General features: G+C 39.3%; 2 protein-coding genes across 2 annotated transcripts; one reads left to right on the forward strand and one right to left on the reverse strand.

Annotated features, from left to right (window-relative positions):
- Window positions 1-511: 511 nt before the first annotated feature.
- Window positions 512-15,410, reverse strand: LOC144665689 (solute carrier organic anion transporter family member 4A1-like). The gene is made up of 10 exons (XM_078526977.1): window positions 15,347-15,410; window positions 12,214-12,340; window positions 9,621-9,812; window positions 8,875-9,251; window positions 7,596-7,998; window positions 6,333-6,510; window positions 5,539-5,683; window positions 4,060-4,235; window positions 1,545-1,759; window positions 512-1,121 (listed from the first exon to the last, which is right to left on the reverse strand). Exons 2-10 carry the CDS (start codon window positions 12,335-12,337, stop codon window positions 988-990), a joined length of 1,944 nt encoding a protein of 647 aa, XP_078383103.1. The 5' UTR covers window positions 12,338-12,340; window positions 15,347-15,410; the 3' UTR covers window positions 512-987.
- Window positions 15,411-19,197: 3,787 nt separating this feature from the next.
- On the forward strand, window positions 19,198-22,081 carry LOC144664934 (extracellular calcium-sensing receptor-like). The gene has a single exon (XM_078526132.1). It carries the CDS (start codon window positions 19,198-19,200, stop codon window positions 21,745-21,747), a length of 2,550 nt encoding a protein of 849 aa, XP_078382258.1. The 3' UTR covers window positions 21,748-22,081.
- Window positions 22,082-25,346: the final 3,265 nt, after the last annotated feature.

The following is a 25,346-nucleotide window of genomic DNA, read 5'->3' on the forward strand; positions in this document are numbered from 1 at the left end:
AGAAAAAATTGGTCAAAATTCGAATGACTTAAATACAAAATACGAGGTAAAGTTTTCTATTTTTTAAAACAAAATAAATATTTGGTCGCATTGTGTAAATAAACGCGAGTCGCCGTCGAAATATTTTTTCTCAAAGACGTCTTGCTTTTTAAGCAAGACGAAAACACAAGTGCTTAACTGAACTGAAAACGAAGATTTATTTTCACAAAAAGCTTACAAATGTCTTAACTGGAAAATTATTACGTCCTGTTCAAGTGTTGAATAATCGTGACTTGAGAAAGAACTTTTAATTATGCGTGGGAACACGTGTCGCTGATTGGCTGTTTTTAATTGAAACTAATCGTGCGTGTCCGTACGGAGTCCGTTCTTGCAGCTGATCATTGTTTTCTACATTACAGCGAACGATTATCGATCCCGAACCATTCCCTTGGGATTGCTAACAGCTTTTTTCATATAACAAAGAGTCTAATGCGCATGCGCAAAGCGCACGCAAGCATTAGACTCAAAAAACGTATGAACTTTTCTCTCCCCTTCTTGTCTCAAAGTCTATAGAAAAAAAGCGCAGTGCCATGTTCCTAAACTGATACAGCTCGATCAGTTGATTGAGAATCAGCAAGAAAACGATAGCAAGGAAACTATTTCCAAACATAAAACTCTCCGACAAGAAGAACTTCACTGTCGAATTTGCAAAACTAGGTTGTTCTTAGGGGCGATCGTGTTTCACTCCAGGCTAGGTTGATACATGCAATTAAAAATACCTCTGATGAAAACCAAGCAATCGACAAGAGCATGTACTCAACAGTACGAGTGCTAATGCAAGCCTGATAATGTAAAATGATTTTGCATAATGTTATTTCTTTTCTTTTCTTGGAACCTATTTGGCATATTGATTAATTATTCTATTAGCGCACGCTGGGTAAGAAAGTGGTAAATAATCAACCAGGCACGTGGGCCCAAATTGATAAATGAGTTAGGAGTATAGAGGTCTCAAAGTACAGTTTCTGTGTGAGGCTCTCCGATCGATTCATTTCTTTCGTTCTGCTGGTCTCCAATTTGACTTCCTTCCTCGTAGCTTGATTTGCAAAACCAAAATGAGAGAAAATAGAACAACACTGCCACGGCTAAAAAATAACAAGAAAGGAAGAAAACAATTAAAGTCATCATTTGCAAAAAAAATACTAATAATAATTCCGGCTCCATTGGAAACAATACGAGTATAAAAAGAATGCAACTAATACGAGAAACTGTGTAGATGAAACAAGTAAAATAAAAAAGTTGCTATTTGTGCCAAAAGTAGACAAAAGAGACAAAACAAATTGGAACCACAAAAAATCTTCTAAAAGATGTAATCAGGAAAAAAATGTATTTAAAAAATGGTATAACCACAATTATTTTTTAAATAAATGAAACCACCAAAAATTGTTTTCAAAGGGGGACTATTACGTCGATTTTGCTGCATTTTTGAGTCAAAATAGTGCTAAAAAGGAAAAATGATTACAATCTTTCGTTTATGCATTACATACCACTGTCAACCGAAAACTTGCCTTTCAAAATGGTCTCAAATACAATCATGCTCACGGACAAGTTCCAAATATCATATATTTGACACCGGCCACGTATTCCACAACTTTCTCCCCAGAAAAGACACAAAGAATCAAACACCCAACCGACGACAACGGGTCCTGGCAAAAATCCAAAAGAACGCTGGAAAATGAACTGAAAACCAAGGGCGTAGGATCTTTGATTGTCTGGTACACATCTGGTGAGTGAAAATGGACAAGTCAAGGTTTTTAACTTTTCAAAGTATTTACCCTCAATCCGAAAAGAAACGGATTGTCTAAAAAGGTCATTGTGGGTAAGTTATAGGAGGAGGCGTGGCCTAGTTTTTAACACGTTTATGTTCGATTTGCAATAAGTGTCCACAATTGAGTCTGCCTTTTGGTCGAGCGTCGAGATTAAAGTGATTTTTTTTTAAGTATATATACAGCTGGTGCACAAAAGAGCCGATTTGGAAATAAGGGACCTGCCGTTCGGAGTACAAGTACTAGATTGAGAACGAGTACCAATTTTTTAAACCTATTACGTATGCTTTCAATTATCACATTTCACACCCATCTAGTACCCATAGCCCCATTTCATGATCAACTGGTCGGCAAGAGGAAGGAGTGAGGGCTCTAGGACCTAACTGGATTGAAATTCAAAAGTTGTACTCGTACTCCGATCACACGGTCATCATCATCACTTTGTTTACCCTCGGATTTGAAGAGTAGCTTATACAGCTAATATCTCCGAGCATTCGAACAGTACACAGCACAATGGGCAAAGACCAGACCACAACACCGGGAACTCCATGCCCTACTCTTTACGATAAGCGTGTGGGTTCTTTTACGTCCCCTGCTGACCATAACACTGAAGATGCAGGAGACGGGGCCTACGGTTTATCGTCCTTATCCGAGAAGACTAGAATATCTAACCATTTGCAGATGTTATTGCAAAGGCAGCATATTCTTCTCAGTTATTTTAAGACCCTGAGTGTTGGTCCGGTCTGGGAATCGAACCCGAGACCTTCCGCACTGTAGTCCGTCGCTCTACTAACTGAGCTAACCGGTCGGCGGTTATCGCTATTGTTAGCTCGGCGGACATGAGTAGGCCGGGTTTATAATTCGCTAGTGGTTTTTCTATTCTGTTTCTTTACGTTTTTCTTTTCTTTCAATAATGCATAATTTACCCTGTTGTATGGTTACTCTAATTCGACACTTTACTCTCACAGTGCTCCTCTCCACCTAGGTGTAATAAGGGATTAATCGGTGGGAATTAATGCTAGAGAGGGGTAACACTGCGAAGGGCTAGCATCCTGTCTAGGGAGGACAAGAAATACTCTTAGTTCTTCGTGTCACGGAAACAGGAGATATACTTGAATAATCAAAAAGCTGCTTAGTAATATTGATATACAGTCCGACCTCTATTAAGCGGCCACCTATTAAGCGGCCACTCTCCATTAAAGGGGCTACGTCACGGGAATTGTGCAGATTTTTAGTCTAAACTGTGCTGGAGTTAGTGGTAGGCTACTTAACCCATAAAAACATTACCTTTGAACATCTAAAGGAAGATATAACCTTAATTTTCAGATAGAAACCAATCTACGGCTATAAATATTGAGTTTTTGGAGACGCGCAGAAACAATTTGAAAAATTAAGCCTTAATATTTTAAATTGCAGTACATTTCCATCCAAGCCATCCGCAGCCAAAGACGCTTGTTAACAGTATCAGTGCTTTTATATGGCAACTTTTAATAAAACTTTACCATTATTCTAGGTTTCCTACGACACAAATAGAAATTTTGGCTGTTCAAAAATCTGGTAAAATCCGTGACAAAGTCCCTTTAAGCGGCCACTTTCCAAAGTCCCGATTTATTTGGCACTAAACTGCTGTATTTGATACTTTTATTCAACGGCCACCTTTATTAAGCGGCCGCGGCCACCTTTTTGCTGTCGCAAGTGTATTATTTATATGGGTTTTTACCTCCATTAAGCGGCCAGCAAATTATCTTCACAAGCGAAATGGTGACAGATGATATATATCGTCCGTGAAATATCTTGAGCTAATTTTTTTTACATACTAACTGTTGATGCAAAAAGGCCTAAGAAACTTGTCAACAATGTTTTGCATATTTTTCTGTTCATTATCAACCCGAAGAAATACTGTTCATTTCAACTACGTGCCCTCTGCACTTGATGTTTTTAATTGTTACAATGTATTTCGGATTTATCTTCATATAAATTATGTTCACTTTTTATTAGCAATTTGCTATATAGAGTCAATGACATCATGTTTGCTGCCATTCTTATCCAATTTATATTGTACCGCTATTAAGCGGCCACTTTTCGAAGTCCCGAGGGTGGCCGCCTAATAGAGGTCGGACTGTAGTTAATATAGACTCTTTTGTGCATTAGCTCTTATAGTCATGAGAAGAAGTATATCCCCTGGGAGATGACATACAAGATCTACACATGATGTACACTGATGGAAGATTTGTAAGAATGATATAGTAGTTCTTACCGTAGAGCTACGGTTTTGTTTGGTATCGCTGTCAAGAAAACGGCCAAAAGTAACACAGCGCTGATTACAAGAAAATAGATGAAATTCTTGCACCCTGGTCCTCTGTCGCAGAAGCCTTTCTCGGCTGTAGCTTGGGTTCCGTTTACTACATCACCAATACAACTGCAGTTGAATGCCTAAAAAATAGAAACTTTATTTATTATAGCTAAGTTGAAGTAAATAATCTGCATATCATGTTAAGTACTAGTATAACCTGGTTTTCATTTGTCAAGCGAATCAGAATGGCGACAACCCAGATGTCGGGAATTAATCGAAAAGATAAGAGGCCTTTCTGTTTTGCCTGCACGTCCGGTCTGAATTTCTGCAATGGTCGGTAATCACCCCACCATAAATACCGACGGTCTTAGACTTCGCGAGATGTTAAGCTAAGTAAGCAACAGAAAAATCACCTACTCCGCCTCAAGGTAAAAAAAAATTGTGGAGTAGTAGCACTTTTTCCCACTTCCACCCAGGCTTTTATCCATGTTTTAAAAAGTGGGAGTCCAAAATTTTTATAAGGCCCGACGTTGTCCCCATAGTAGGGTCTGAGGAGCATGCAAAGTGCTTTTCTGCAGTTATGAGTGCAAAGGTATCTAAAGATTTCCAAATTTGCTAAAAAAAAACTCTGTATACAGTTATTTATATGCCACCTCAATACACAACTTGTGAAAACCAGTCCTTTTTGTCGCTAAATTCAAGCATGAGCAGTTTAATGCGAAGTATCATTCATTGCGCCTCTGTTATTCTCAAAGCCAAATATAATTAAAAAGTTAAAGCCAGAATCATAACAATTCCTTCAGTATGGCTGCGCTGTTACCAATGTGGAGCTTGTTAGAAATATGGCATGAAATCATTACGGGCATTCTAAAATGTTGTCATGTTTGTTTCACGAGATAATCTAATCGGCGCGTGTCGCGTGTCGCGGGTAAAATGTCGCGTGTCGCGGGTAAAACGTCGCGGGTACATCCTCACACTTCGCCTTGCTCTAGTCATTATACTCTTAGAAATGGGCTTATTTCATAGGTACTGTGACTTTCTCACGAAAATCGTAGTAAATAAAGATCCTACTTAGCCAATCAGAAACGTAAGTGAATTCGCCAATCAGTAGCTAATCAGTAACATGCAACATGAAAAATAGCCCTTGTTCCAAAATTGTGCGCTTAGATCGAAGAAATATAACCGAGGATAGGTTTGCTTTTCACTTGTGGTTTATTGAAAAGTTCAATAATTTTGTAGAACAAACAACCGTGCTCGTTCTTTAAAAGTATCAAAGAGATGTACAAGCGACCAAGGAAGACTTAAGAAAGTGAGGAAAGCGCGCCGAAGACAACTCCGCTAACAGCTAGCCATGACAACGAACACATCTTTGAATTTATAATCTTAGCACACTAAACATAACGAGCTTAAGAGTGGGAGAACAATACACCTCATATTTCATACCTTTAATCCTGCCACCTTTGAACACCCAGCATGACAGGGTGAAAAATAAGTTAACTTATCTCCTCCACATACGGGATTTATGTTAGCGATCGAGCAGCTGCAGTTAATATTACATGGGGCCACTGGACTTCGTGTCTGTAAATGGCTATTCACAAAAAAAGATCAAGACAGTAGGTAAAGAGTAAGACCGTTCCAAGAGGGGGGCAAAGGGTTTATGCGGGACACGTGAAAAGGGCAAAAATTAGTCCGTGACGCGTGAAAATAGGGCAAAAATTAGACCGTGACGCGTGAAAAATAGTTAGAAAAGAAACGTGATCCGTGAATTTTGCTGTTTCAAGTATACGTGACACGTGAATTTGGTTAAAACTTGTGCGTGAAACGGGATCACGAACCCCCCTTTGGTACCCTCTTCCAACCCCAGAGAACAGACAGAACAGAGTATAAAGAAAAAAAAAAAACAAGATGGCGTATCGCTTCATGCGCTTAATCCCGGTTCAGCAGCATGAAATGAGAAGAAATACTTGTCCCTCCCTTGAAGAGATGCTAGAGTGCATCATTGGTAGCATCCAGAATTTTGTACGTAAGGTTTCCTCTACAGTTATAGTTAGAGTTATAGTTATAGTTATATAGTTAGAGACCGAAAGATATGTGACTGTGCTAGAAGTGAAGATGCAAGACCTTTGTTATAGCTTGCATGTCCTGTAAGTTTTTGGTTGAGATTAAAAGATTAATTGTGGGACGAAGCTGGTTTAGCCTGCTCAGTCTTCGTCCCGTCCCGTGACGACGTCACTTACCCGTTGAAATAAGGTTTGACGACTCCCGCCAAATTCACCTGATCACACCCGGGAACTATAAAACAAGTTGTTGTCCATATGGTAAGAACGTAAAACAACAGGCAGCACTTCGCAGACAGTCGGCACGACTTCTTCAAATTGAATTTTCTAACGATAACACCGCTTAACATGGTACCACCTGCAAGACGATCGTCAAAAACATGTTATATTATAACTCTCTCGTAATTGTTGTTTAACTAAGTAAAAATTTCATCCTCGTAACACGTTAAGATTTGGAATAACTGCGGCAATTCAGTTCAGTAAAGTTGAGACTTACTCTAGATATGCCATATAATAGAGTTAAGCTTTCGATGGAAATAAAAAGACAAGAGAGTCCTCTACATTCGAGCATCTATGTTAATTTCAAGTAGCTTTCATTGAGTGTTGCGAACAACATCATTGTCGCAGAGTAAGATGCCTGAAGGTAGTCAGACCATTTGTTATTATAAACGCTTGTTGACCTTTTTCAAGGCATCTCCTCTCGTTGTCTTCATAATGACAATTGTAAAGACTGTTGACGACTGCTGACATGTTTTCTCCCGCCAAGAACACTTAAGTCCAAAAGCGGGCACTCTTTCACTATTGGTAAATCCTGTACTTGTAGTAGAATCCCCAGGGGCACTCCCATATTAAATCCCTAGATATGCTAAAAGAAGACCAGTATATCTGGGCGTGGCTCAAGTCTTTTTGGACCCCTAAAATATGCCATTTTTTATGCCTGAAAGCTTTAGACCGCACACACAATATGACGAGTCCTTGTAATCTAAAAATATTCGGCGTTTTTTCCTGAAGACCCTAATTAACACAAAATCCATATTTTTCACTCCTTGGAGAAACGACGGAACGTTCGGAGGAGGACACAGGAATGTTAATTATCGATAATGACGACCCCCAGAAGGTGTTTAACATGACAACGGCTGGAATCCGAAAAATGTGGATCTCGAAGAAAGAGTTGGCGTCAAAGTGAGGAATTCAACATGAAATGTGTTCTAAAAGAAATGGCCAGGATTCTAAAAAGGTTCAAATGTGATTGCTAGCTGACTGTTAAAAACTCGCAGTTGCTGTTAGCTGGTGGCATGCAGGGATTTAAAGTCTCTTCTCCACAAAAGCTTCTAAGATAATTGGAAATAAATCTCCGCTCGAGTTTTCACTGTGTAATACAAGTGAGACTCTGTAGAGGAGAGAGGATTTGAAAAAAAGAAGAAGTAATAAAAATAGCTCTACCTGTAGCGCATAAGACAAACACGGTTCCTAGAGTGAGCCCAGCCATTCCTGGGTCCAGTCCAAACTTCAGCTGAGCAAACTTGGCAATAAAGGCTCCTAACCCCGCCCCAATCAGCGACTCAGCTGTGATAGCCAGAGTGTTAAACATGTAGGTTGGATTTTTCAAGAGCTTCACTGTAGCTGGGACGATATCTCTCAACTTTCCTCTAAGTTTGTTGTCCTTTTTCGGCAAGTCTCCCTTTTCGATGGCTTTATCTCTCATCTCTTTCGATCCGGGTAATTCACTGGGAAAACCGAGGACGAAAATGGCGCCAACAAACATCACTGTGCCAGCTGCTATGTATGCAAGCCACCACGCTCCTATCCATTGTGGGTTGCTTGAAGTTAACTTGGCTCCCTCCGGCTGCGTATGCAAGAAAAATGTCACTGCATGATAGTCACGAGTACATGTACTGATGAATCACTGAACAGTGATGATCCTGATAGGGATCGGGTAGGAAAAAACATAACACAAAAAAAAGCGATGTTACTCTTTTTTGCATTTCTTGTGAGGTGCACTGTCTATTAAAACAATCAGATTTGCAAAAAGAGATGGGGCATTTTTGGCTATGATGTTCATTTTAGATACCTAAATTTGCCCTTCCCCTTATCAATTTCCTAAGATAAAACGTTTAGAAGTATTGCTGCCTGTTCCTCCGGATACCACGTGCGAGCGCATCGCATTTAGCCCCTCAGCAATCTGGTCAAGTTGCCATGACAGTGTGCCAGTACTCGTATATGATCGTAGACACCTAACTGAAGAAACGTTGACCCGTGAAAAGCATAGACCATGAACGATGCCACCCAAATATTTACTGGGAAATCGGAAAAAATAATCCCCATCTGTGACAGAAGAAATATTATGATGCTCTACTCCAAAAGGATGATTATCAATCAATGGAGTATTACTCAGCTTACCAATGCTGTCTATGTAGAATGCCATTCGGTCTTATCCTTCATAGTTTATGCTTTTCACGGGGTCAGCATTTCTTCAATTAGGTGTATACTTATGAGTGCCCAGGAACACAAAAAAGTGACTAGCTAGCATGCAGTGCAAACAGTAAACTTGACCTATTTGTCCTTATCCGAGAGGTTTAAAGTTCTCGAGTTGCAGAATCCCAAAATTTAGTCCAAAATGAGATAACTTCGATTTTTTGAAGATAAATTATCATCAAGCAAACGAAAATTTACCGCGAAGAAAAGGTTTCAGGTTAAACACCAAATTACGTTATCAAATCACCTGTTTAATCTGTACATAAATCTCGTTTAAAATTGGTCCACCAATTGCAAATCCAAGTCCCATACCGGCTACCGCAGCTGTGAAAAATATTCCGAGGTAAATAGGCGCCGCTTTAGGATGAACGTTCTCATCGATGTACGCAGGCGCAAGCGAATACAGCGGTGTAGTGCCTGCGCCCATGAGCAGTTGTGCTATACAGAAAATAAGCAAGTATAGCCTGTTTGACTCGTATCCGGAAAAGCAGGCGTCATTAGTTGAGCTCCCATTGTTGATGACGCATTCTTCGACTTGTCGGGAACTGAGTGTGGTGTTTCCAAGTACAGGTTGGTATGGACTGATCAAGGCGTGGGGAAGGAAAAACACAAAACATCCGATTGCTGCAAATAAACACAAAGAACGTATGTCAACGTTTAGTTAACCGCTAGTTCTCAACCCTATAGGTTTATAAACTAGCATTAAAGGATGGGTGCCGTACGGTCTGGTTTGTTGTTTGAAGCAACATTTAGCCCTATTCAGTACTGTCTTCCAGCAGAGGGGGGGGCTTATATCCGGAGGGGGCTTATAGCCGGATGTTTGTTTTTGTTTCCAGGTAGGTGAGCCTAAAAATGGGAGGGGAGGGCTTATAAGCGGCTTTGGGGGGGGGGGGGGGTGGGTGGGGTGTGGAGGCTTATTACCAGCACTCTACGGTATCCATTATAATTAATATCAAGTCCTTGAGAGTAGTCGCAAGCGGTAACTAAACTGACCTGTGATAAGAGCTCCATAGCCCAACCATTTGATCTTATTTCCAAATTCTCCATAAAAGCTAACAAAGCAAACAAGAAGAATGGCGGATATGTCGTTGGAAGCAACAATGAGACCGAGGTCCTTGCTACTCAGTTGGAACCGTTTTTCTAGCGCAGGAATATTGATGCTTGTAATGCCGTTTACTATCATGCCTGTTAAAATTGTAATAAAAAGGTACAAGCTATATTTTCGCTATTACATTACACTTACATCTCAAACTTATAATCAGACAGACAAACAGAAATACAGACAAACAAGAAGAGCAAACAACTTAACAGTTAGGGACGGACCATTATTTTTTGGAGAAGGAGGGGGAGGGGGGCGGTTGCACGGCCTAGAAAGACAAAATAGATTTACTATTACAAAATAGATTGCAAAATACTATTACAAAATTTAATTACTATTACAAAATAGATTGTTTGCAAAAAAGATATGTATAACAAAACATATTTTGCATTTCGAAAAAAAAAATGTTTGCAGAGGGAAATTTGTCATACCCCCCTCTTAGAAAATGGTCCGTTCCTTACAATCACGCTCCTTTAATTTTTTTTTTTCTAGCACACTGATTAACTATAAGAAGTTCACAATCGGGTGGCGTTTTTTTTTTTTTTTTTCTAGCACACTGATTAACTATAAGAAGTTCACAATCGGGTGGCGTGGCTCGAATCCATAGAGTACTTGCAGTCTATTTTTCTCTCGCAATCCCAGAAAGGTGTGCTGTGCCAGGGGTTTAGACGAGCGAGAAGGGATTGGGACGAGACAAGGCTGCGGCAAGTCTCGTCTCGCCTCGTATCCCTTTTCGTCCATACCGCTTTATTGGGAGTTTCCCTAATGGTCGCGGGTCGCGGGTTTCAAGTCGCGTGTCGCGGGTTTTAAATAAGTCGCGGGTTTTGAAAAAGTCGCGGGTTTTGAAAAAAGTCGCGTGTTTTTAAAAAGTTGCGAGTTTTCGATAGAAACCATTTATTTCTCAGTAAAATTCATTCAAACAAATTTAAACTCGTTTTCTTGGGAACTACGTTACAAAGTAGCCAATTACTTTGCGGGTTAAACAATCAAATTACGAACTTCGGAACAAACTCCCCAACTTTGTTCCAGCTAAACTTCCCAAGTTTGCAAGTTGAGGAGGAACAAGACATGTTGCTCGAAAGTCATGTTCATGTCGGAAATTCAGGTGATGAAAACATGGCAGCAGCGGTAATGTTCCAGCGATTCCAGTGGCTAGAGTTACAAAATATTTGGTTGAAGTTGAAGAGCCTGACTTCGTTTCGCATGAGCGATCTGCCGATAAATAAATTTTACGTCGGCTGAAATTTGGTCAAATTTAACTTTTTATATACAGCAAATACACCTTTAAAATTTTTGTGAGGCTTTTACTTCAATGTCAAGTCTTCTGCGTTTGTAAACCGAATGAAACTGGACGGCTTTACCGATCTTCACGTGAAATTAATTTTATACAAATGCGAAAGAGTCAGACAAATTTGAATTAAAAGTCGCGACACGTTTACGGCTCAATTCTATTTTTATGGTACGTGTTTTCTTCCGATGGTTTAGCGAAGCAAAACCATTTCTGTCAACATAACTACAGAAGGGTTTTTAAAATCTGCGCCAGTTAAAAATATTTTAAAGAGTTTTTGCCACAGAATACTAGTAAAATATATTTATCAACCGTACGCGTTCAATCATGAATACTTTGGTTCAACTTCATGATCGCTCGCGCGCAACGTTGTTTTCAAACTTAAAAGCTTGATTGCAAATCATGCAATGTTTGATACCCAATTTGAACAAGTTTTTTTTTTCAGGACGTGATGCAACGGACGGTATATGTAATCCTTATCCTTATACTTACTGTAGGTCAGAACGTTGATACCGACGCCGTGCTTGTTCAAACAACTATTTTGAAACTCGAGCAGCTAGAATCGCTGAAATATTTCTGCCACCACTTTGTAACGTGTCTCGTTCCTCCTCAACTTGCAAACTTGGGAAGTTCAGAAGTTCAGTCGGCAAAGTTTGGGAAGTTTGCTCCGAAGTTCGCAATTTGATTGTCTTACTCGCAACGTTACGAAGTAACGTAGTTCCTAAGAAAACGGGATCATTTTAAAACCGGCGTCTTTGCAACCGGTTTAAATTTGTTTGAATGAATTCTACTGAGAAATAAATGCATTCTATTGAAAACTCGCAACTTTTCAAAAACACGCGACTTTTTTCAAAACCCGCGACTTTCTCAAAACCCGCGACTTATTTAAAACCCGCGACCCGCGACCCGCGACCATTAGGGAAACTCTTTTATTGGGTTCACGTTCCCTGGGATATGGTCACGTTCGCCAGACCCCCCAAAAAAGTCGGCTACAAGTAGTCTATCGCACCCAACCTGAACTGACGCACACTGCCAGAGATAATTCCGGTTTCCGTAGCATGAAGTATCAGGAAACCAGATCGGATGCATATCTATCGCAAATTACTCTCAGCATTTTTGCCATCATAGTCCACCGATACCCATCCATTCATAAGAACTACCTCGTTCAAAAAAAAGACAAAAAAAAGATGCTCGCTTACTTTGAACTGACGCAAGAATGACGACAACGAAAAGAAAACATTTCGAATTATTAACAATCTGAAGCCATCTTGGTTTAAAGAAAAACCAGCCATATTTCAAATCCTGCTCTGTGGGTTCAGCCATATCCTTAAAATGTAAACCAGAAAAAAAAAAATGGAATCAGTTTCCTAGCTCCAATGACCTCTAAAAGAGGGTCCCTGTGTCAGGATGTGGGTATATAAAAGGGTAGGGATTTTACGATTAAAGTATACAAAAAAATTGTCGTTTAGATATTTAGGCATTTAAAAAGGCTCATTTAAAATATCTAGCACAGACTCACCGAACGGTCGACTCATTTATTTATTTTAAGGTGTTGAATATTTTAGTGAAAAAGTTCGGGAAATTAAAGGAACAGATGCAACATCCCTTCCGTATTTATGTAAAATGGATGCTATTTTCTATTGACGGTATACAAAAGCGTTGCCTTTTCTATCAAAATGGTATATGAAAGGGTGAGGATTTGGACCCCCCGGGGCAGAGCACCCGGGGGCTACAGGCGTTCCAAACTAAGAAAAGTGTCTGGAGTTTTTAGTGAGCTTAAAAATTGAACCAAAAGAGTAAGCAAGTAAGGCGAAAACCGGTCTTGGCGATGAAAAAAAATCCGTTGCGACTTTTATTGTACAGGGCCTGGTTGTTCAGAGAGGAATTAAGCTAATCCAGGATTAGAGAGAATTTTAATTTCAGTTTTTCAACTTTTCAGTAAGATTTTCTGTTTATATTTTCCGTCCTTCAGTTTTGCCGTCGAATTATCTCAAACTCCACACAACATAAGCAAAAAAAAAACACTTTTATATAAGAGAAATTGAACCCTCGATTAACTTTTAATCCTGGGTTAGTTTTAATCAGCTCTTGAACAACTTGGCCCAGGTTATAAACCTAACAGCATGACAGGCTTGAGTTGTACCGAACAGCTACAATCCACGCCACTTTTCTTGGGACACTCGTCGTTTTTGGCACTTCGGAAGAGGAAAAAAAACAATAATTACCCCCCCGCCCCATTACAATGTTGTGTACCTTGAAAAACCAATGCCTACCGTTGCTGTCTGTTTTGCAACATTGGTTTCGGGGGGAGGGGGTTCTCCATTTCTGAGAAATCGTGACGAAATGTCACGTTATACTTGCTGAAATGGGTGTCCCAAGTCTTTATGGCGCGGATTGTCTGGATGGTCAGTGCATACACCTCAAAAATAGTTGCATTAGGCCGATCAAAATGAAACTTGGCCTAAGTATTTATCTTAAGTACCTAAACCAATGAGCGGAAATAGAAGGTCATGTGACCACCTTGTGACGTAGACGGACAAAAACTTAATCGTCACATGGACGAGCCTGTTCTGCAGTCAAATGCCTTATTTTTATAGAATTAAACGTTCTTATTCATCTGAATTCGTTACCAAACTTTAGACGGTCATTTGGGTCGAAATATAACAGTTTTATGCTTTTCTTCGCCCTACTGTGATTTTGGGTTAAAAAACAATGGTATTTGTACATTTTTGGTGTGAAATTCTGAGATGGTGTCACGCTTCACCAATGATTCACCATTGCAAATGACGTCACTATGACGTCAGCATTGCAGTTATCTGTCATTTTGATAGCAGCATTCGACTCAGCGTCCAAAATTACCTAGTATACAATCCTTTGGCCCTACGTTGAGCCTTATGTTGGCGAATTATAGACGGTTCACCATGGTGAACCTCTTATTAATTGAAGAAAATTAATTATTTTCCTTTTATAATAATGGTTCACCATGGCGAACCATTGATGTTTCGGCGTAAAAAGGGCTAAGATAGGGCAACAAAGATGGTATTCTAGGTAATTTCATGCGCTGAGTCCAATGCTACTGTCAAAACGATCGATAACTGCAATCCTGATGTCATTATGACGTCATTTTCAATGGTGAACCACATGATTCACCATGGTGAAGCGATATTTAGCTTTTCAAATGAGCTTTAAACTTGTTGTAAAAGTGAAAATTGGTACAGGAGTACATTTATAACACAATTAAACGACAATTGACATAGAAAAGCTTCATGTTGCTGACAAATTGAACTTTGTTGTGTTGTTCTGGCTGTGATATGCTTTATGGAGTGTTATATTCGGCCGACTTGATATAAAACCAGGATTTTCCTTAATTTCAAAACATGAAATAACGTTACCAAATAAGATTGGGATCTTGTAGAAGCTTCTGTTTTAATGAGCAACCGATAAGGATAGCACATGCACAGTTTGGGAGGAAATAAGTAAATTCCCCTAGTTTCCTTGATTTCACCTTCGGACAATCCACGCCACTTTTCTTGGGACACTCGTCGTTTTTGGCACTTCGGAAGAGGAAAAAAAACAATAATTACCCCCCCCCCCCCCCCCCGCCCCATTACAATGTTGTGTACCTTGAAAAACCAATGCCTACCGTTGCTGTCTGTTTTGCAACATTGGTTTCGGGGGGGAGGGGGTTCTCCATTTCTGAGAAATCGTGACGAAATGTCACGTTATACTTGCTGAAACGGGTGTCCCAAGTCTTTATGGCGCGGAGTGTAGGTTAAGGAAACCTTTGACCTTTTTGCTAAGGTAAGGTTACGCTCCCTCCTTGGAAACAGGGCCCAAGAACGAGTAATACTTAGGTATTCTCATGTTATCTTTGGAGCACTGCAGCATACTTTTAGAACAAGGAATGTACAAATACCGATTCATGTTATCTTTTGCTCCAGACGTTTCTAGAGCGAAGAATACGGTAAATATATTCGTGATATCTTTTGCCCACGAAGAACGCCGAGGTAACCACATACATATCGTGTTATCTTTCGCGTATATATACGTTTAGATTTACGCTCACTATTGTGCTCTCTGTATTTAAAATTCCTTTGCTAGTTTGCTACTGATTTTAATACTTAGACATTCATTCCACCCGTTGAAATAAGGTCCAAATCTTTACATGAACGAAACATAGTTATCGCGTTCAGTTAACCAGGTTGTGTGGGATTAAAATACAATAGTTCAGTTATCAAAAGCACGCACATAGTTTTAGTGTGGCAATCACAACAACTATTTTTGTTGGCTTAAAAACAGTCATAAACTAACAGTCACTAGTTGAGCTCTTACCTTTTTATCGATTCCCTGTGAAAAGTGAACTTGACTTTATTCGTGCCTTGATGCTAGGCAAATGTCACGATGTTGTAACAGTATCACAAAAATAGGGGATCAGGTGTCTTTTGAGTGAACAAAAGCGTGCGCGAAAAAACTGTTGTTTGCGGTTATATATATGTATCCCAATTTATATGTCGTTTGCGCATTTTCCTTTATAATATTTGCCTTGTCAAAGGAAGTATATAGACGATTGAGATCCCCAAAAGAGATGTCTAGGAAAATGCAAGGTTTCCCTCTGGACTATCATCGCGTGTTTCTCGACAACAAAAACTCCATCCCCTTACGCTGGGTCACGCGATGTCAATATTTCCACATCACGTAGAGTCACGCTACAGTCACGCGATGGCTCGTGCATATGCAGTTACCTTATTCTATGTCACCAATGGTCATTGGTCGCCTCGGAGTCACGTAAGAACGAACTGAAGCTGTGAGGGGGAGGGGGGGGGGATGGGGGCGTGAGGTCGAACGTGTGAAATTTTGTCTACTATCGAGTCTACTTAAAGTTAGCAATGACTTGATGCTCCAAACAACAGTGTTGTAGTGTTAAAAAATCGCTAGGTGGCCTAACCTTTATAAAACTCTTCTGGATGAAAGAACTGGTATGACTGAGAACTGAGGTGAACTTAGACGGTTCGCATATGGAAATTTCTCTTTTCGGAGATTAGACAGATTAATGTCACGTCTATTACCTTTTCCGCAAGAGATGGCAACACAGTTTTTCAAGCAGAAAAATTTTCTCAGAGATCACAGAAGCTGACGATGCCAACAGTGGTAATAAACGGGTAAAGAAATAAGCAATGTATGATGAAAATTGCCCATCAGAAAATTTCTAAAAAACAGTTCTTGTGAATTATAAAAGAAAATGAAGTTAAATATCACAGTTGGTGCAAAACTGTATTCTGCTAACGTTTTGCTGACACTTGAGCGAAGGTTTGTAGCGCAGACGACATGAAGTGCGAAACATCCATGGGAGCTTTTAAGAAGAAACTGGAATCTTTAAATCTCTCTATGTACTTTAGTAAAAAGTTTATCTAAGCGATAGATCCTCTTTTGTTTGTAGATATTTAGTGTATAAATATTTTAATGACTGATGTATCCATCCATCCATACATCAATTCATCCTCCCTCTCTCTCTCCCCCCTTCCCTTCCTTCCTTCCTTCCTTCCTTCCTTCCTTCCTTCCTTCCTTCCTTCCTTCCTTCCTTCCTTCCTTCCTTCCTTCCTTCCTTCCTTCCTTCCTTCCTTCCTTCCTTCCTTCCTTCCTTCCTTCCTTCCGTCCTTCCTTCCTTCCCTCCTTCATTCATTATTTTTTTCACTCACTCACTCACTCACTCGTTACTTAAGGGATGACGTGTAACTGATGACGTCATCGCTTATTGCTATCGCACGATGGGCTCTTTTATTCTGTTTGTCTGTTTGGCGCAACTGAACAGAAATCAAGTTTAACTTAAAACGAAATCGCCGGGTAGAATACAAAAGCAAAATACTCCCGTGCAGTCAGAATGGAACACTACAATGTATAAACGAAAGAGACTTATTTTATAAGAAGAACAAAACCAATTAATACCGTGGTCTATCCGTAAGACAACATGCTCATGTTACTTATTGCATTTATCAACGACAAACCAGTAGACTACAAGAGTTCGAACTCCTGATGTTTAACTTGCCTGTGAAACAAGAGCCCACCAAGCTTAATTCGCCTTTTTAAACCTGAAATAAGCATTAAACTAAACAAATATCTATAAATCCCGTCAAACAGGTATCGTAAACATGTCAGTTAGGTATTCTTACAATCAGGGAAGGAAAATTGGTGTTTCCGTACGGCGCGTTCCTGGTGAAACTGTGTGCAAACCATCAACGCTAACTCCAATTAAGTATATAGTTTCTGAAAGCTTATTGAATGTAGATTTTATTTTTAGATTTCGTTTAGACCATATCGACCATAATAAGAAACTTCAGCATTTTGATTGCAATTATGATGTTGTAAAACATAAGGTTAAATTTGGAACACGTTTACTTAAACACCTAAACGTTTATGTGGAATACATTTCCCCCGTAAGGTTTTTTCCGAAATTTGGAAAAGAGGATCTACTCTACAATGCTGAAACTTTCAGTAGCTGTTCATTCATCCCTTGCGAAACTTTTGATATGTCAACCATGTGCCCATGATATTTGACGTTACCATGGCAACGTCTTAAGTACAAGCAGGTCTGGCCAAAAATCGTTATCTTTAACCTTTTTCTTAAAATTTTCAAGTTTTTTGAAACAGAATTAAAAAAATTTGTTTATTTTTACATTCCATAAGCATTCTGGCTTATCCAAGATGGCTTAACCAAGATGGCGGCTCTAATAACGTCACGTGACGTAATATGCCGTCACAACCAACAAAACTTATGTCATCTTGTAGAGTAAGCGACGGGTTTTCTACTTAGTGCAAAATTATTTAGCTGCACCTTAATACAACGAAAACTCCGTGGAAGGGTTCCATCACCCCCCTTGAACGATGGTGGGGGTATGATTTTGCTTGTACGTCCGAGGGTTAAAAGAGACGTTTCTGGTGCTTTTCCAAGTAAAAAATATCATAAAAGCTAATGCGACAAGGAACCAAAAATCTGAGACATATTTTTGTAGATCAAACTTCACATAAAACTTCAGGTGTTAGTGTAAACGTGTTCTCAAATAAACATAATGTTGCGCAACATCATGTTTTCACTGTCACGCAACTGTCACGCTGCGAAAAAATAAATCCAAAACTATTGAGTCAAAAAAAAAAAAGAATATCACAGAGCGTAGAAATCTATTTTATAAACTTCTTGTCCAAGTCTCAGGTCAGTACGTTATTCCGTACTCGAGTTATCGGTCAAACCGTTTCACGCAAATTTAGAGAGCACAGTATGGAAAAGCCATGCTGGAATCCAACTGCTTGGACTCCAACATGGCGGCCGGAAATCAATGAAAACATCGGGCATTAAATTCTGCTACAAAGGCGGTCAGATCACCCTCATGAACAAGTAAAGATTCGCATGAACACTTCTCGCAAAACCTCAACTGTTCAGATTGTTAAAAATCGCAAGATGAGGCATTTTTTAAAGAGAACGTGACAGCCTCCTGGCGGCCATCTTGGATCTCGTGTGGCGTGAAACTCCGAAATTCAAAATGCTTTATCTTAAAGACGGCGAATGCTATCGAGCTAAAAACCTTCAATAAGATATATATTAAGGACGTCTTATAGCCAGTTGACGGATAAAAACTCAGGGGTATTGCGATTCTGGATTTTAGAATTTTGATGACGTCACGTGAAAACCAAGAATATGATCAAAACAAAATCCACAAATACAATCCTTATTCAATAAGCTTTCAGAAAATATATACTTTATTGGAGTTTGCATTAACAGTTTGCATACAATTTCACTTGCAACGCAAACGCTAATTAAAATATAATTTTCCTTCCGTGATACCTTAAGTTTCAAATTACACTGACTGACAAGCTACAATAGCTTCAAATTTAAATATTGCTGTTCAAAGCACATTTGAAGTTGTTTATCTTTTGTCGACGTCTGACTGCTAGACGATTGACATATAATTTTATTTTTACAAGAAAAGACATCACAACGAAATTGCCTGCAAGTCGCTGCAATCGATTTCGCCGTCCGCTTGAAATTTCATTGGACAATCATTAGAACTGACCATCTTCCAAAAAGTTGTCAAAGGCGAACGCTCTAGAGCAACATATACACCTGCTTGTGCAAAAAGAATTTTAATTCTTTGGCCTGATGTTCGCTATCCATAAGGAAATTTCAATACCATATGGTTCGCGGCATGAGTTCATCGCACATCTTTCACCTTATTTTCTGTTTCTCCTGCTATCTAACTATCGAAGCGCCGTATAGAGGAGGAGATGTTATGTTAGGTGGACTATTTAGTGTTCACCAGTTGCAAGGAATCTCCAAGGGTCAATGTGGGGAAATTACCAACGAAGTAGCACTCGCGGAGGCCATGATCTTCGCCATTAATAAGATAAACAACGACCCAAATCTACTTCCAAACATTACTCTTGGGTATGATATACGAGATTATTGTGAGAACATCACAAAAGCAACAATAATCACCTATGAACTCTTAAAAGAACAGTGTTCTATGAACACATCACGAAGCAATTTAAGAAAGAGATATATCGCCACTTTAATCGGCCCATCTGAGTCTAGCACAGCTCTTGTTATCAGCGGATTTCTTCAAATGCTAAATGTCCCAAGCATAAGCGGAACGACAACGAGTCCTGAAATGAGTTCATATACATACAGACATTTACATCGTACAGTGCCTCCAGATACATTTAAAGCAAAAGCTGTGGCTGACATCATAGAACACTTCAACTGGAGCTATGTAGCTGCTGTTGGGGTCGATGATTCGTTTGGACGAAATGGAGTGTGGTCAGTCATCAAAGAAGCCGAAAAGAAGAATCGATCATTCTGTGTTGCTGTGACAGAATTCATACCCCATAATACGGAAAATTCAAACATATGGGACATTGTTAGAAAGCTTAGGCGACATGAAAACATCCGCGTTATCATCTTGTGGATTTATGGTGCCATTCTAAGGGATTTTCTCAAGGAAGTCAAGAAACAAAACGTCTCCCGGCGAGTTTGGATTCTAAGCGAAAGCATCTTCACACCAAAGATAAACGGTTTTCTCCCTTCGGACTTTTTGCCGCTTAAAGGATCAATAGCAATCCATCCTTATAATTTTCAAGACGCAGGATTTAAAGAATACGAGACAGCTTTGCTATTTAATACGATCAACAAGCAGGACCTTCCAGAATGGTGGATTGAGATTAGGGCACTGAGGAACTGCTCACTACGTAAGGATCACCAAAAAGAATTATGCGTACAAAATGTTGTTCATGACATGTACACCTCATATGTTCCATACGTCATCGATGCTGTATATTCCGTGGCACATGCTTTAAACATCTCAACTCAAGATACTAACATAACTAATAATGATTACCTGCGAAGGTATGGTATGGAAATCAATGACATGCAAAATCTTCTTTCCAGAGTTAATTTTACTGGACTAACAGGAAAAATAGTTTTTGACGAGTTTGGCGATAGGCGATCTGCGAGCTATGACATAATCAATTTTCAGCAAATTGAAGAAGCTGGTGGTATACGACTGAAACAAATTGTAGTAGGAAAATGGGACGAAATAGAACGGTTAAACATAAACCAAAACATTCGTTGGTACAGCCAGAACGGACGGTTTCCAAAATCCGAGTGCCTGAACCAATGCTCGGCAGGAACACGGAAATCAACTACTTCGCCTTGCTGTTGGCAGTGCATCCCGTGTCCTCGCGGTACGATTAACCCAGTTCCTGGTGCTCAAAGCTGCATGGAATGCCCAAGAGGGACACGCTCAAATGAGGCTAGGACAGAGTGTGAAGATTTGCCTTCGGCTAATTGGAAGTATTCTAGTGCAGGAGGAATTGCAATTCTAGCACTGGGCTCGTTGGGAATCATTATTACAGTCTTTTCATTAGCTGTTATCTGTAGATTTTGGAACAGTCCCATTGCCAAGGCGTGCAACAGGGAACTCAGCCTTGCTCTCCTAGCAATCATCTCCCTGCTGTTGTGCCTGGCGTTTATGAATATCTTTAAACCAACAGATACAATTTGCAAGATAATTTACCCATGGCGTTACATAACTTACAACCTGTGTCTCTCCCTTCTACTTGTCAAAGTCTTACGCATCTCGAGCGCTTTCCATGTTATTTTACTTCCCAGTTTAGCGACAACCAATCTTAGTAACAGAATGCAAGTAGTCATAGTCATGACTCTGCAAGCGTTCCTGCTGATTCTGTTACTACCTTGGTTGCTTCTGGATCCGCCAATCATTATGGAACACATACATCCAGAGCGTTATACCTTTATTGAATGCAAGGCATACAACGCATTAGTTGGAAAAAGTCTGTTCCTACTCACTTGTTCATACACTTTCTTTCAAATGTTTATCTCTGCATATTGTTACTTTAAGGTGAGGAACATTCCAGAAAACTTTAGTGAGGCCAAACGAATAGCATTTTCCATGTATATATTTTTGATTTCTTTACTAGCTTATCACCCAGTAGAGTTCTCAATGGATGGATGGTATGTAACAGTTGTGGATTGTGTTACAGCACTATTAAGTGCTTACGGTTTCCTTTGTTGTATATTCTTGCCAAAAATATATATCATCCTCTGTAGGCCTGAGCTGAACACTTCAGCTAGCGTAGGACACGAAGTAACTCAGTTCTCGTTTGGGTCAAGCTCCGTACGTGTGAATCCCGCATTTGATATTTCCAACCAGCAAGACCGAACATAAATACGTTTATCTCACACAGACAAACGTTTGTTTCAGATGTGGCATTCTAAGATATGTGTATCTTATAAATAACAACGTCAGGTAAATCATACAAGTTAATAACTACTCGTAGTGTCTTTTTTATTGAAAAGTTCATACGTAAATTTTAGCTTTGTTAGTTTCCAAAACTCAAGTTAGTTCTAGGAAGTGTTTAATATGTGCAAATTTGTAGCTGTAACTTCCTTGAACATGTAAATAAATGATATTTTATGTGCGCGACAGCAGTTTATAACTTTATGTTTTCAACCTGCGTTTAGCACATATAAGTACCACATATTAGGCCCAAAACGTTACGACCGAATAATTCGTACTTCCTCTCAAATTTTGCCAAACAACAATTTTTGCCCTCGACTTTGCCAGAGATTCTGCTCGTTGAAACACCACTCCTCGAAATACAATATAGTGTAATTTGAGTCAGGGAAGTTCGCGGATTGTTCTTTAAAATTTAAACCACTTTGAACATCAAATACAACTGTCAAATTCGCTTTCTAACTATGATCTGTACATAATGCCACCTGCTTATGTCAACCAACCATTTTAGATGCGACGAATTATAAATACGAAAGGCCGCCAGGGTGTTTCGGGCTGTGAAAAACAACTTAAAATAGAAACTACCCACAATTTCTTCGTTTTCTTTATATGGAAAAGAAGTTTGAATTTACACCGGATACACAAGATTCTAGTTAACTTCCTTAATGAATCTCTATAAATATAACCCTCGAACCTTAGTCAACCCCAATATGTGTAAAACTGGATATTTAAGAGGCAATTTCTGAATTTTTCAAGTATCCAGCGTCAGTCACGTAATTTCGAATTTCTTCTTATTTTGCCCAAATAACCTCTATAATGAGTTATTTTCGAAAATACAGTTCAAAGGTTTAGTAGCGCTTTATTTTTTTTAAAATCTTAAATAGTTCGAAAAACGCTATTTTGGTGTCCAGCTACGTGCACTGTCGAAACAAGCAGAAATTTAGGCATTTTGTTTCCGCTCGTACAAATGAACGCGAAAACATCCAGCAATGAACTTTGAATAACAAAATGTTTTGTAAAACATTTGAGAAGAAAAATAAGCGATAAGAAAATAGAACGACGTTTCGATGACTTCGTGTCATCATTATCAAGTTAAATTCGAATACAGAGTTGAAGCTTTTTATGGTGATCGGAGAATGGAATGAAAATATTAAGGGTGTGAAAATTTATTTACATATAGTCAATTTTCAAAAGCTTCAACTCTGTATTCTAATTTAACTTGATAATGATGACATGGAGTCATCGAAACGTCGTTCTATTTTCTTATCGCTAATTTTTCTTCGCAAATGAACTTTGAAAAATTTATAATACATCTCTTGTCTTACTAAAGCACTAATTTATTTTGAGAAAGCTGATGATATTTTATTGTTTTTGGACGTTATAGTTACCCCCGTTTTAACGCCAAAGCGAAAGCGCTAAAGTTAGCTAACTTTCACACCACCGAAAGCCCATTGGTACGTGGAATTTGGAGTCGAAACTAGGATGAAGCACATCCTTTATATTATTTCGTGTAAAAAAAAATTATGGCGGCACGACAAAAGTATTCCGTCGAGAAAAAGAAACGTGAAGAGTGTATGTTGGCCGTCCCGCCACTCGCGAAGCGATGAAGAAGCTTCCCCGTTTTAAACACTCACTTTATCAGAAACAAACATACACTAAAAGGAATCCTTTACTCTATTCTACGTGGTTCAAAATATACTCTTTACATTTGTATATCATCGTTTCGATTGGAATATTATTAAGTCAACACTTGGCGTAAATGAGAAATGCCGTTCAAGTGTATAAATATCATGCAATTCAACGCCCGCCTAAAAGCGCACATACACGCGACCAAAACAATCCTCTCCGTTCGATTGGCCGTCATTTTCGAGGTAAAAGATGAAAGAATCCTGGCAAATTTAATCGTTTGCCTTCAATTTGAACCATATTCATGACTGGATATCGGAATTTTCAATTGCTGCTGTCGACCCGCCGCCAAACGTCAATAAATTTGGAGAAATGCGAGTAAACACTAATGAAAGCTAAATTAACGAATCCATTAGGGTTTCCAATTAGCGGAAAGTTCACTTAAATTTCGAATTCATGCACCAAAGCTGACGCTTTTATTTGTTTTAGTTTTGTTACACTTCGTTAGCTCACGCTTGTCTCGCTTGCGGTTTTGGGATTTATACCTTTTCTCCACTTTCAGCAAGCATTTAGCTTCCAATGCTAATTTTTAGAATTGGCTTCAAAAGAAATGTTGAGCTAAGGTTTTAAGAGGTAAGGCCGTAAATGATCTAATAAACGCCCGGGGCGTCTATTAAATTTCAAGAAAGTCCTAGAGGGGGCGTTAAATAGATATGAGGCGTTTATTAGAGAGAGGCGTTTATTTCACTTTAACTAAAACAACGTCAACAAAACGTTTGCTCGCGGGGTTAGACAGAAAACAGAGTTTGTGAGTAGCAGTCTAATCTAATCCGCGCTAATGCAAAGCCTGGAGATGTAGTTCATAGTTCGATATCGATGTTTTCATCGACATCTGGTATTGCTTGCCTCTTTGATGTCCGAGTCAAGCAAAAAACTAAATAAATTGCGTTACCTTGGTTTTTTAGGCGATCCTTGGAGGGGGCGTCTATTAGACACAGGGCTTTTATTTGAGTGGGCGTCTAATACAAAATTTACATCTTAGGGGGAGCGTTTATTAGATACGAGGCATTTATTTGAGAGTGGGCGTTTATTAGATCATTTACGGTTCGCGTGTGATATAAATGACGTTATCATATGACCCGTACGGACCGCACGCAATTTTCTTGGAAAACCATATAAAAAAAGTTCCGTATGTGGGCCGTACGTCTTGGTCTGACAGGGCCGGAAAAAGCCGTACGGCCCTACAAGAAAAGCGTACGGCACCGCTACTGCGGCGAGATGCCGAAATTGGAACCATTTCATAACACACCTTTTAAATTCAAAATTAGCGATAGTAAAAATAATTCTAAAGACAAAGAATGTCCAAAACTTTTAGAACTTTACTATCTAGAAACCAATGTAGTTTGCAGGCGCTGATATTTAAAACAAAACGTGTTTCAACTTGGCAAATGACAACAACTCCTGACAAGAACAATAAAATCGAAAAAAAAGGCGGCAAAAACTACATACTCGGACAAAGACGTCTCCTGGTTTCTAAATAAAATCGTAGTCATTATAAACATTGAAGAAAAAATACAAATGCCAAGTAAACTTAAATTTCTCGTTCCTGCTTGTGTTATTTTAAAATCACAACAAAGAAAATGCGATTACATGTTTACGACTAACCTGATCATGACACAGTGTCCCGCTAGTTCTCACGAAGCATTTTAAGGGCTATTACTCTATATGGACGTCAACCGTAATGCAGAGCTCAACATCGTCGAGGAACTAACGAATTCAAGGACTAAGCAGCAATAGCCACTGAGGCGTTCATGAATCTTCCGTTGTAAAGAAAACAACTTGAAACTGAAGAGAAACGAAGCGAAGCAAAATCCTGACCTATGAGTGTCTGTACGATTACTTTC

Source organism: Oculina patagonica, chromosome 9 (genome assembly GCF_052425735.1).
Source record: "Oculina patagonica isolate OP01 chromosome 9, crgOcupat, whole genome shotgun sequence".
NCBI lineage: Eukaryota > Metazoa > Cnidaria > Anthozoa > Scleractinia > Oculinidae > Oculina > Oculina patagonica.